This window comes from Bos taurus, chromosome 5 (genome assembly GCF_002263795.3).
Source record: "Bos taurus isolate L1 Dominette 01449 registration number 42190680 breed Hereford chromosome 5, ARS-UCD2.0, whole genome shotgun sequence".
Lineage (NCBI taxonomy): Eukaryota > Metazoa > Chordata > Mammalia > Artiodactyla > Bovidae > Bos > Bos taurus.
In genome coordinates this window covers 64,822,722-64,836,190 of record NC_037332.1, presented here as the reverse complement: position 1 = coordinate 64,836,190, position 13,469 = coordinate 64,822,722, and the positions used below count along the sequence as shown (strand labels likewise).

Sequence of the window (13,469 nt, the reverse complement as noted above, 5' to 3'; positions counted from 1 at the left end):
TCTTTGGATATTAAAATGCTCTCAAAGGCAAATTGCAGAGTCTAACTGAAGGAAAATTCTCCATACACTGCAGATTGGCAAAGCCTCAGAAAATGAAACATTCAGTTACTCTACTAACTGCTTATTTTTTAAATTGTCTCTTGATATGAACTGACGAATATATATACTTTTCTCATTCAGGCAAACCATTTACCTCTTTCTCCATTTGTAATCCTTCTGCTCTAATATTTCTTTCAAATACTTCTCTCTTTTCCATCTGGGGGTTGGATTTTCTGTACACAAGAATGTAGTCAATTCGACATTTTCCGTCTCTGAAGTAAAGGCCATTTAATTTGTTTTTTTCTGGTACTGTCTGCACACAAAGAGAAAGGGACCAGTTTAAGACACTCAACCCTGAGCCTTGACTGAGTAATGTTAAAGAATAACTCAAACTAAATGAATGTTCCTTGTGTTTTATCAAAATTACACTTTTATTAATGAAAAATGTAAACAAGAGAACACAAAATAAAAATCGGAAAAAGCATTCAGTCTAATGAACAAAACTTAAAGATACCCAATGATATCAAAAGTTGCCAAGGATGTGGAGCAACTGACATTCTACAGGTGAGAGTGAAAACTGATATACTAACACTGGAAAACACACTAACATCATCATGTAAAACTGAACTTGGCATCAGTTCAGTTCAGTCGCTCAGTCGTGTCCGACTCTTTGCGACCCCATGAATCGCAGCACGCCAGGCCTCCCTGTCCATCACCAACTTCTGGAGTTCACTGAGACTCACGTCCATCGAGTCAGTGATGCCATCCAGCCATCTCATCCTCTGTCATCCCCTTCTCCTCTTGCCCCCAATCCCTCCCAGCATCAGAGTCTTTTCCAATGAGTCAACTCTTCACATGAGGTGGCCAAAGTACTGGAGTTTCAGCTTTAGCATCATTCCCTCCAAAGAAATCCCAGGGCTGATCTCCTTTAGAATGGACTGGTTGGATCTCCTTGCAGTCCAAAGGACTCTCAAGGGTCTTCTCCAACACCATAGTTCAAAACCATCAATTCTTAGGCACTCAGCTTTCTTCACAGTCCAACTCTCATATCCATACATGACCACTGGAAAAACCATAGCCTTGACTAGATGGACCTTTGTTGGCAAAGTAACGTCTCTGCTTTTGAATATGCTATCTAGATTGGTCATAACTTTCCTTCCAAGGAGTAACTTCCAGATGTTCAAGCTGGTTTTAGAAAAGGCAGAGGAACCAGAGATCAAATTGCCAACATCCTCTGGATCATCGAAAAAGCAAGAGAGTTCCAGAAAAACATCTATTTCTGCTTTATTGACTATGCCAAAGCCTTTGACTCTATGGATCACAATCAACTGTGGAAAATTCTGGAAGAGATGGGAATACCAGACCACCTGACCTGCCTCTTGAGAAATCTGTATGAGGTCAGGAAGCAACACTTAGAACTGGACATGGAACAACAGACTGGTTCCAAATAGGAAAAGGAATACGTCAAGGCTGTATATTGTCACCCTGCTTATTTAACTTCTATGCAGAGTACATCATGAGAAACACTGGACTGGAAGAAGCACAAGCTGGAATCAACATTTCCAGGAGAAGTATCAATAACCTCAGATATGCAGATGACACCACCCTTATGGCAGAAAGTGAAGAGGAACTAAAAAGCCTCTTGATGAAAGAGGAGAGTGAAAAAGTTGGCTTAAAGCTCAACATTCAGAAAACTAAAATCATGGCATCTGGTCCTATCACTTCATGGGAAATAGATGGGTAAACAGTGGAAACAGTGTCAGACTTTATTTTTTTGGGCTCCAAAATCACTGCAGATGGTGATTGCAGCCATGAAATTAAAAGACGCTTACTCCTTGGAAGGAACATTGGCATACATAACCCTAATAAATTCCTGACAAACCATTAAATGTGTATATGAATGTTCACAGCAGCATTATTCATAAGAGAAAAAATTTTAAATGGGAATCAATACATATCAATGAATAGGTGAACATAAATAAATTGTATAGTCATATAGAATATTATACAGCAGGGAAAAAGAACGAATGATACATCTTATAGTAAGCAAAATCTTAAAAACAACATTGACAGAAGAAAAGTCACAGAAGACTTTATACAGCATGATATCATTTTTTACAAAGCACAAAACAAAATCAACGTAAAATAAGTTTTTAAGGCTACATATGCTGCTGCTAAGTTGCTTCAGTCGTATCCGACTCTGTGCGACCCCATAGACGGCAGCCCATCAGGCTCCCCCGTCCCTGGGATTCTCTAGGCAAGAACACTGGAGTGGGTTGCCATTTCCTTCTCCAATGCATGAAAGTGAAAAGTGAAAGTGAAGTCGCTCAGTCGTGTCTGACTCGTAGCGACCCCATGAACTGCCTACCAGGCTCCTCCATCCATGGGATTTTCCAGGCAAGAGTACTAGAGTGGTTGCAATTGCCTTCTCTGGAAGGCTACATATGTATGCACGGTAAAATGATTTTTAGAGCAAGGTAATAAAAAATGCAAAAATTCAGGAAGATAGTCCATCTGGTAGGGGAGAAGGATGAGACTACATGTAGTTTGATGGTTTTAGAAATACTTTTTAGTCAGTGTCTCTCAACCATTTTTGCCCACCATAGCAAATATTTTTCTGTGTGATATTTGTGTATATAGTTATAAACAGCACAAGGATTAAACCTGCTTGTAACTTATAGTCAGAGCAGGGTCTTCATATCCATGGTTTCTTCACATTATGGTTGTAACCACATACTATATAGTACTATAATATCTATTACTGAAAAACATCCACAGATAGATGCACCCACATAACTCAAACCCACATTATTCAAGGGTCAAATGTAAGTGTAAACACAAAAAAATTTGAGATCACAGTATATATCAGTTTCTACATAGCAGTATGAAGAAAAACAATATGCCAGACCTCCAAGGCTATTGCTAGAGTCCATATTCTTGCAGCAGTGCCATGCATGCCACCTCATCCAAAAGGAAAATCTCAGCTGGGAGAGATGGAAATAACATGTCTCATACCTGTGCAGGTATTTATAACTGATGATCAATCGTCACTATTTCTGGCTTCTGCTCAGAAGCCCACCCAAATAAACACTTTCTTAGCAATCATCTGCCAGGCAAGGGAACTATTCAGTAGATTTAGCACATTACCATCTATCTGCAGAACCAGCCGAGGCTTCAAGAGAAGGTTTAGCAAAGCCCTAATCTCCCTGAGACTGTTCAATCACCTCTAAATTAAGGGGATTAGACTAGCTGCTTTGTGAGGTGCCTTTCAAGGTCCTTACTTTGTGTCATATTATGGTATCCAAAGTCTCTGTGTGAATTAATGCTGACTGAGTTTTTTTCTTAAAACACACACACACACAGATAAGTAGTGTATGGCGTTTATAGAAAGAGGTCTGGGAAGTTTGATAGAAGTAAACAATTTTTCCTGCTCAAAAGTGTTATCCTTTCACTGGCTAACAGCTTCTGGAATAACAACAGCATTAAGAATACACAATAAATTAATGACTCTGATCCGTGTTCCTATTACCTAAACCTAGTGCATATACAAGTGTCAGTCGCTTAGTCACGTCTAACTCTTTGTGACCCCGTGGACTGTAGCCTACCAGGCTCCTCTGTCCTTGGAATTCTCCAGGCAAGAATACTGGAGTGGGTAGCCATTCCCTTCTCTAGGGGATCTTTCTGACCCAGGGATAGAATCCGGGTCCCCTGCATTGCAGGCAGATTCTTTACCTACCATCTGAGCTTCAGAATCACTGCAGATGGTGACTGCAGCCATGAAATTAAAAGACACTTGCTCCTTGAAAGAAAAGCTATGACCAACCTAGACAGCATGTTAAAAAGCAGACACATTACTTTGCCAACAAAGGTCCATCTAGTCAAAGCTATGGATTTTCCAGTAGTCATGTATGGATCTGAGAGTTGGACTATAAAGAAAGCTGAGTGCTGAAGAATTGATGCTTTTGAACTGTGGTGTTGGAGAAGACTCTTGAGAGTCCCTTGGACTGCAAGGAGATCCAACCAGTCCATCCTAAAGGAAATCAGTCCTGAATATTCATTTGAAGGACTGATGCCGAAGCTGAAACTTCAATGCTTTGGCTACCTGATGGGAAGAGCTGACTCATCTGAAAAGATCCTGATGCTGGGAAAGATTGAAGGCAGGAGGAGAAGCAAATGACAGAGGATGAGATGCTTGGATGACATCACTGACTCAATGGACATGAGTTTGAGTTAACTCTGGGAGTTGGTGATGGACAGGGAGGCCTGGTGTGCTGCAGTCCATGGGATTACAAAGAGTTGGACACAACTGGGCGACTGAACTGAACTGAGCCACTGCTGCTGCTGCTGCTAAGTCACTTTAGTCGTGTCTGACTCTGTGTGACCCCATAGACGGCAGCCCACCAGGCTCCCCCGTCCCTGAGATTCTCCAGGCAAGAATACTGGAGTGGGTTGCCATTTCCTTCTCCAATGCGTGAAACTGAAAAGTGAAAGTCAAATCGCTCAGTCGTGTCTGACTCTTAGCGACCCCATGGACTGCAGCCTACCAGGCTCCTCCGTCCATGGGATTTTCCAGGCAAGAGTACTGGAGAGGGGTGCCATTGCCTTCTCCGGAACTGAGCCACTAGGAAAACCCATATACAAAGTGCATATACAAAGAAGATATTAAACTCCACTGAGACACAGCTGAGCAATAGCGAACGCTTTTAACAAAATACTTTTTTTCCCCAAAAAATAACACATGAACAGATGGTCTGTTTATAATTGCAATGAGTTTCTGTAATCTTAGTTTCCAGATTACAGAGGCGAATGGGAACTCAAAGAGGCTGCAGACAACACAGTCTACCGAGAGCTGGTCCACTTTACATCATTGTTCCACATCATGGGAGATTTCAACAGGGAATCCATTCTTGTAAAGCTAACTTTTGACTATTTAGCAATACCTAAAATGTAAATCATTTTAAAATGATGAGTGTTTTTAAAAATCTTCTTTGTATAAGCTAAATGCCTTTAGGTATAAGAGAAGTGCATGACCCACTGAAAGTCTGTTTTGAGCTAAGTAGATTTCAGATTCCTGAAATGTGCTAGACCCCCAGAGGTTTTCAAAAGCATATAAGACTTCACCCCTTCTTTTCCCCCAGGAACCCCCAGTTCAATGAGATGACTTTAAACAATCCACTGGAATATGCTTCTCCAGTTCTGGCCTGGATCAAGAATTTTGTTTTTATGAAATGGCATACTCTTACCTCTCCCCCGGCTTCCAACCTGCTAGCATCATCTGAAGTACTGGTAAGATTTCCAGGGTGAAGGAGAGAGTCGTCATCTTTGCAAGGACTGTTGACAGCTTCTAATTCATCAAAAAGAATATTGACATCCTTGGCCACTAGAACCAAAGTAAATACATTACAAGTCAAGTCAAGAATCTGGGATCTTAAAAGCAATACTAAAAGTAAAGACATCTCCCTCTGGCTTCATAGTTTTTCATGGTTTCAATGACACCTTGAATGACAGATATATTATTTCCTAAGAAAAATGGACGTCAAATGCAAAATGTGTTTAACCAAATAGTGTCTCCATTAGGCCAAGGTGAAAGACAATGTGAAGTAAAGTGAAGGATCTCCACAATATAAATATAATTTGTCTTCATGATAACAGGAAGTATTGTTTTGTTTAGCTTTCCTTCATATAGTTGTTTAGCATGGGTTCTTTAAAACTTCAAAGAACTCATTTTGCATATTTTTTAAAATTTTTAATTGGAGGATAATGGCTTTACAAGGTTGTGCTGGTTCCTGATGTACAACAATGTCAATCTGCTGTAAGTATACATATGTTCCCTTCCTCTTAAGCCTCCTTCCCACACCGCTCCCCCTCAATCCCGGTCATCACAGAGCACCAAGCTGAGTTCCCTCTGCTGTACAGCAGCTTTCCACTAGCTATCTGTTTTATACATGGTAGTGTATATATGGGCTTCAGTGCTACTGTCTCAATTCGTTCCACCCTCTCCTTTCCCCACTGTGTCCGCAAGTCGATTCTCTACGTCTGCATCTCTATCGCTGCCCTGCAAACAGGTTCATCAGTATCATTTTTTCTAGCTCACATACATATGTGTTAATATACAATATTCATTTTTCTCTTCCTGACTTACTTCACTCTGTATAATAGGCTCTAGGTTCATCCACCTGACTACAACTGACTCAAATTTGTTCTTGTTTGTTCAAATTTGTTTCTATGGCTCAGTAAGACACGACTGAGCAACTGAACTGAACTGAAGGCTCAGTAATATTCCATTGTATATATGTACAGCAACTTAAGATCTCATTTTATATTGGAGAATACAAAAAACAAAAATGTTTTGTTTTCATTTAAATGCTTCCATGTCTTATCTACTACAAATAGGGTTGCTATGAACATTGGGTGCGAGTATCTTCAAATTACAGTTTTTGTCTTTTCTGGATAGATGCCCAGGAGTGGGATCACTGGATCATATGACAACTTTTAGTTTTCTTAAGGAACCTCCATTCTGTTCTTCATAGTGGCTGCACTTACTTACATTCTCACCAACAGGGGAGGAGGGTTCTTGTTACTCCACACCCTCTCCAGCATTTATTGTTTGTAGATTTTTTGATGATGGACATTTGCACCAGTGTGAGGTGATACTGCATTGTAGTTCTGATTTGCATTCTCTAGTAATTAGCAATGTTGAACATCTTTTCATGTTCCTGTTGGCCATCTGTATGTCTTCTTTAGAGTAATGTCTATTTAGGTCTTCTACCCATTTTTTGATTGCGTTTTGTTTTGTTTTTGTTTTGATATTGACCTGTATAAATCTGTTCATATATTTTGGAAACTAAGCTTTTGCCAGTCACATTATTTTCAAATATTCTCTTTTGAGTTCATAAGTTGTCTTCTCATTTTGCTTATGGTTTTCTTTGCTGTGCAAAAGTTTTTAAGTTTAATTAAGTTCATTTGCTTATTTTTGCTTTTGAGGTCCCTTCTATACTGACTTAAATTTTAGAACAACATTGAAGTTCACTTTTTCTTTGATGCTTTAAAAATAACTAAGGATTTTTAACCTATCAGAAGCTGCTGACTACAATAATTCATAGAAGACTGAGTTCTATTTACACAAGCATATGAAAGAGTATCCATTCTTTCATCCAAAAAAATTTTAGAGGTGTGCACACTGTGCCAGGCAGAGATGTGTGGTGACTGAATCTTGGTGAATAAAAGTGATGAGTCTTCCTGCTCTTTTGGTAATAACAAAAAAAATAAAGAAATGTGAAGTGTGGTGAGTGATATGAAGAACAAGAGTGTAATGGGGTGACCAGGATCCAAGTGTGTGATTTTGGGCAATTCGTTTAACTGCAAGTTTTTTATCTGTAAAATAAAATTGACACAGGAATAAAATGAACATTTACTGCTTACTGTAGCAGGCTGAATTATGGACCCCAAAGGTGACCAATCCCTGGAATGAATGACTGTATAAAGTTATATGGGAAAAGGGACTTCATAGATGCAATTAAGTCAAGGATCTTAAATCATTAAGATTAAATTAATATTAAATTAAAAATCCTGGGAGATTATCCAGGATTATATGGATAGGACCATGTAATTACAAGAGAGACAGGAAGGTCAGAATGAGATAAAGACACGGGAAGATAGGATGCTGCTGAGTTTGACAATAGAGGACAAGGTCACAAGTCAAGGAATGCAGGGGTGGCCCTAGAAGATAGAAAAGGCAAGAAAGCAGATTCTCCCCCAGAACCTCTAGAAGGAACACAGTCTTGCTGACACCTTGAAGATGTCTGACCTTCAGAACTGTAAGATAAGAAATCTGTGCTGTTTCAAGTTACTAAGTTTGTGGTAATTTGTTACAGCAGCAAAAAAAAAAAAAAAAAAAAAAAGGAACTAATACACTTATTGAGGCTACAAATGAAAAACATCAAGGTCTTTTCATACAACCAAGGCTTAAGAGCATCTACACTGGACCAGGTGCTCAAGTAGAAGCACTGACATTTTTGAGGAAGCACAGTATGTTGTGGGAGGTGTCAAGGTCAAAGACCACTTCCCTGACCACCCTATGTAAAGAAGCTGCCCTTCACCCAGGTACCCTCCATCTCTTCTCTCTGCTCATTTCCTTCCCAGCATGTATCACAGTCTGAATTATTTATTCATTTGTTTTCTTAAATGTTGGATGTCTACCCTATTAGAACTTAAGTTCCAAAAGAACAGGGAGCCTGTCTGTGTTGACTAGTATACAGAGATCCAGGCAAGGAATAAGTCCTCAACTCATTTTTTTTGAATAACAGCCAGTGTAGGAGATGAAACATAAGTGAGCCAAGTTTAATCCCTGGGTTGGGAAAATCCCCTGGAGGAGGGCACAGCAACCCACTCCAGTATTCTTGTCTAGAGAATCCCAGGGACAGAGGAGCCTGCCAGGCTACAGTCCATGGGGTAGCAAAGAGTTGAACATGACTGAAGCGACTTTGCATGCACCCACACAGAATGACCTCAAAGCGGTCACTGTCTTATGATGTGTGAGAGTACTTTTCTTCACCGTTCTATGACTCTGGGACCATGCATATATGTTTCTCCTAATGCAACTGTTACAAGCTAGGAGCTCCATCATTTCAAGTAGATATTGATTAAATTTTCAAGGAGATAATGATGACTTTCTACTGGTTATATCTGAATAGGGTCAAAATATTCTTTTAACACGGGAAGACCTGATTACTATTTCAAACTCCACCCCTTAGCTGTGTGAATTTGTGCTCCCATTTCCTCACTGGTGAGACAGGTATAGAAACCTTCTCTAAGGGTGACTAAGAAGATTATGTGAGATATATTTGCATATGTCAGCAGGGTGGCTGACATATGGCAAATCCATGAGAAATGTTGGGTTTGTCAGTTTTAGACTCTGGGACCTTAAGTCAGCACTTTAGCGTTACCAATACAAAAAGGCAGAGGACGCATTTACAAGCTGGAGTGGTTGTTCAGAGGGATGGACTGGGATGAGATGTAAGAGAGAGAGGGAAGCTAAAGACGACAGACACTGAGATTCTTGTCATGGTGACTGGCCCTCATTGGGGAGAAACTCTTGAATATTCATTCATTCATCCTATGCTTTTGCCAAGATAGAAAATTACCAGATTATCTTCCACCAGTATCACCTTCTGGTGTTGGCACAATCTGTTCAAGAAAGCTTTTGACATCTATGATTCTCAACTGGCCCCAAACTGTCACCCTGAAGGCATCTCGTATGGTCTAGGAGGAATTTGTTCTCACAGGGTGGTGCCAGTCGTATCTAGTGGGAAGAATCCAGGGATGTTGCTAAACATCTTACAATGCACAGAACAGCCCTTATAGGGAGTTCTCCAGCCCAGATGTTAATGTGCTGAGGTTGAGAGGTTCTGCTTTGCATTAAAGGTCCAACTATTTTATTCCAGAGGGACCAGTTAATTTGGGGAAAGGGAGAGAAGCCCTTTGCTTTCCTACTGCTGCCCATCAGAATTACTGTCTGGAAGCTATTAATATTACGGGACTGGTGTTACCTGAGTGCTCAAGGGAAATCAGTACGTCTCTGTTTTTAGAGAATGAGTGATACGAAGGCACCATTATCACCTGCCAGTATTTCAAGAGCTTCAGCCAAGATAAGAAACGCTGAAGTGTCAGAAAACGCTCAGCTAAACACATGATCAGTAAGACTGCAGAACATGTAAACACTCCACAGAAGACAGAAGAAACATATGTCCTTCATCAGTATTTCACCATTGTCACTGATAGAGCCGCTTTAACTACAATGTAAGTTCTAGGAACAAAGTACAATCTCCTTTGATAGGAACTTTCATTCTTTTAAAGAAAACAACCTCCAACTGTGAAAGTGAAAGTTGCTAAATTGTGTCCAACTCTCTGCGACCCCCTGGACTGTAGCCTGCCAGGCTCCTCTGTCCATGGAATTCCCCAGGCCAGAATACTGGAGTGAGTAGGCGTTCCCTTCTCCAGGGGATCCTCCCAACCTAGGGATCAAACCCAGGTCTCCCACATTGCAGGTGGATTCTTTACCATCTGAGTCATCAGAGAAGCCATGTAAACACTCCACAGAAGACAGAAGAAACGTGACCTTCATCAGTAGTTCACCACTGATAGATGGTCACTGATAGATCCGCTTTAACTGCAACACAATTTTGAGGAACTAAGTACAATGCCCTTTAATGGAAACTTTCATTTTTTTTTTTAAAGAAAATATCCTCCAACTGTGAAGTTAACCAATTTTTAGAAATCTACTCATTCAATAAGTATTTATCGAAACCTACGCTGACCAGAAACCGGGGTTCAAGTACCGGACACAACAGGCAGGACCCCTGCCCTCCAAGAGCTCCTGGTCCAGCCGAGGTGGAAGCAGGACCTCTTCCTCCTTTGGGACAGACGTGACAAAGCTCCTCTTCATCCAAACAAGGTCACTTGTTAATACATCCCATCGCCTCCCTCATACATTGTTTCTCAAATTAAGAAATGTTTGATAATTATCTGCCTGGTTGAACTCTGTGATTAGGCTCATTAAATAAGAAAGAGAGCCAAATGTTCTGAGGAGTCAATTAAGAATGATGAGAGAGGGAGGAAGGGAGGGAATGAGAGGGAGAAGGAGGGAGGGAGGAAGGGAGGGAATGAGAGGGAGAAGGAGGGAGAGATGGATGAAGGGAGGGGGAGGGAGAAAAGAGAGAGAGGGAATGCAAAAATTCTATTCTAATTAAATATGGACCTGCATTGCATACAGACTCAGGAAGGGCCCTGTGAACACAACTGGGCAGGTAACATGGGTTCTGGCATATGGATACCACATATTTGGGAAAGCAGGAAGATACCCAAATGACTCTCTCACAAGAAGCAGCCACTTACCCTAAAGAGACCCAGGAACTAACAGCAGGGACTCACATTGAACAACTAAACAAGGGCCAAGAAACTGAAATTGCCTGGGAGACCAAAAATCAGCTACTGACTCTGAGTCAAGCAGAGGAGAGAGGCAACAGGGAGAAAGATTTCTGAGGGTTGGCTTGTTCTACTCTCCCAGAAAGGAAGCAGATCAGAGAAGGCAAAGGACCAGGAAGCACGGAGATCCTGACCTCCCTCATGTGATGGGAGGGCAAATTTGCCACAGTGGTACTAAATCTACTATCAAATATTTGCAATTATTTCAAATATTCTTTCAGTGAAAATAATTTTGTATATTAGCTCAACTCTCTTGGGAAAAGAGACTGCAAACATATGGCAAGGGCTAAAACAAAGAAATGAATTGCTTATCTTCTGCCACTTGCTCACTGAACCAACACTGAGCTTAGGTGCTGAAGGTATAAACATGACCAAGACATAAGTAGAAAGCCTCATACTTCCAGACAAGAGGATGAACTTGAGGAATCAATGCTATAAAGGCAATTGGAAAAACACAGCAAATGTTTATTTTAGACTGTTAGAAACAATCTAAAAGAGAGTAAAAAATAAATACCAAAAAAATCAAAGAGTTCAACTCACAGCTCTTTCAAAAAAAATAAATAAATAAAACCTCACTTCGGCATTATAGTTCTTTAATCTTGGCACTTTCTGAGGCAGAGAAAATACAGTGAAATTATAGGTCACTGAAGAAGACATGAAAGGGCTGTGTGCAATATAATCTGAGTTTCTATATTTGTTCTGCAGAGTGTCAGTTCATTATACTATTGATATTTTTATCCTGAGTTCCAAATGATTACATCTGATACTCAGAGTTCTGAAGGTATTATATACTGACCTCATAGCCTCATTAGAAAATTTAAAAAAGGACACCTCCAGGAATAATTTAGAATAATAAAAAAAAAAATTGTTCATGTCTCAGTTTGAACACTGACCTGGCTGTTTTATAACCAGCTCATCTATACATCTAGAGTCCCTTTCAGATGAAGGCCCAAGATGGCTCCAAACTTGACACAAGGGCTAGCAAATAGGAGGTGCTCAATGCCCACTTTAAAATAAATAAAAGCTAGCTTAAGATTATATCAATTGCTTTTTTTCCCCCTTATTCTAACTACCTCAGTGCCATTACCTGCAAGAATGTGTTTTTCTCTTGAATTCAGAGGTCAAATAGGAAGGAAGTGGGAAGGGACTACAGTTTATTCAGAGCTGACTGTGTATGAAGAATTGTGAGGTCTGTTTTCTCCTTCAATCTTCAGAACACCTTGCAGGACAGGTTAATACGAGAAAGAAGCCAGGTTCAAAGATGCTAAGTATGCTCACACAGCTCATAAGTGACAGAGATGAATTCCAACCCAGTTCTGACTCCCAAATGCAGGCTATTTCCAGCCAGCTCCTTGTTTTTGTGGAAGGCATTCTACTCTTCTTAAATCCTGTTTGGTTTTCAAGAACAGGAAGTCATTTCACCAGCAAACAATTATCTTGTCACAATTTTAACACTGATCTGAATCAAGCTAGACTTCACAGCTGTACCCTGACAAATCTGACGCTTTTAAAAATTTAACGAATAGATCAAATTAAATGCTTTTAAAAATCCAGGAACACACACAGCAGCACACACAGCTTTGAGCCACTGGAATTTTAAAAACCAAACACTGCTTTGCATTTATATGGCACTAGTAAGCCTAGGATCCTCTAGATGTTCATTACTCTTCAAATGATTTTGATAACAGCCCTAAGGCAGAGGCTACCTGGTAAACCAAGAAGAAGAGGGTCTAATTTAGAATATTTAAAATAGATAATTGGAAAAGACATAAATCCTTCCTTAGCTGGCTTTATTCCTTTCTAATAGGCCAGTGGTTTTCAAAGTGTGTTCCCTGGAATCCCAGGATTCTTTGGAAGAACTTCAGGGGCCATGGAAGGGGCAAAAAGGAAACTGAGTGGGGAAGTCCTACACCTTTTACCCCCCACCAACTCCAAATAGCTCAGTTATCTGTCCTAAACACTGATGATATACGTAAAAATATATTAGGGACAAAATGGCACCCCACTCCAGTACTCTTGCCTGGAAAATCCCATGGACAGAGGATCCTGGTAGGCTGCAGTCCATGGGGTCGCTGAGGGTCGGACACGACTGAGCGACTTCACTTTCACTTTTCACTTTCATGCATTGGAGAAGGAAATGGCAACCCACTCCAGTGTTCTTGCCTAGAGAATCCCAGGGACGGGGGAGCCTGGTGGGCTGCTGTCTATGGGGTCGCACAGAGTCGGACACGACTGAAGCGACTTAGCAGCAGCAGCAGCAGGGACAAAAATAATAGATTCTGCAGCTTTAAAAAGTTTGGATACCTCCACCAGTGTATTGGGCAACAATTAAACGGGTATGTTAACACCTCCCCAAACAAAAACTGGGATAAGAAAGCTGGAGTCCTAACAGTTATAGATCTGAGAGCTGGCATTTTTTTTTTTTCTGCCTGAAAAATTTACTTGAA

The 13,469-nt window shown here is 40.5% G+C and overlaps 1 protein-coding gene across 20 annotated transcripts in view; it reads right to left on the bottom strand.

Annotated features, from left to right (window-relative positions):
• The window catches only part of ANO4 (anoctamin 4), a 433,316-nt gene that overhangs the window by 183,244 nt on the left and 236,603 nt on the right, over positions 1–13,469 (bottom strand). For 19 of the 20 annotated variants that reach the window (XR_009494400.1, XM_024991748.2, XM_024991754.1 and 16 more), the window contains 2 exons: positions 5,283–5,419; positions 194–352 (listed from right to left, as the gene is read on the bottom strand). Coding sequence is in view for 19 of the 20 variants with exons in the window: in XM_024991748.2 (XP_024847516.1) it covers positions 194–352; positions 5,283–5,419 (296 nt within the window). In the remaining variant the exon portion in view is untranslated. The remainder of the gene's footprint in view (positions 1–193; positions 353–5,282; positions 5,420–13,469) is intronic. The other variant, XM_024991744.2, reaches the window with a different exon arrangement.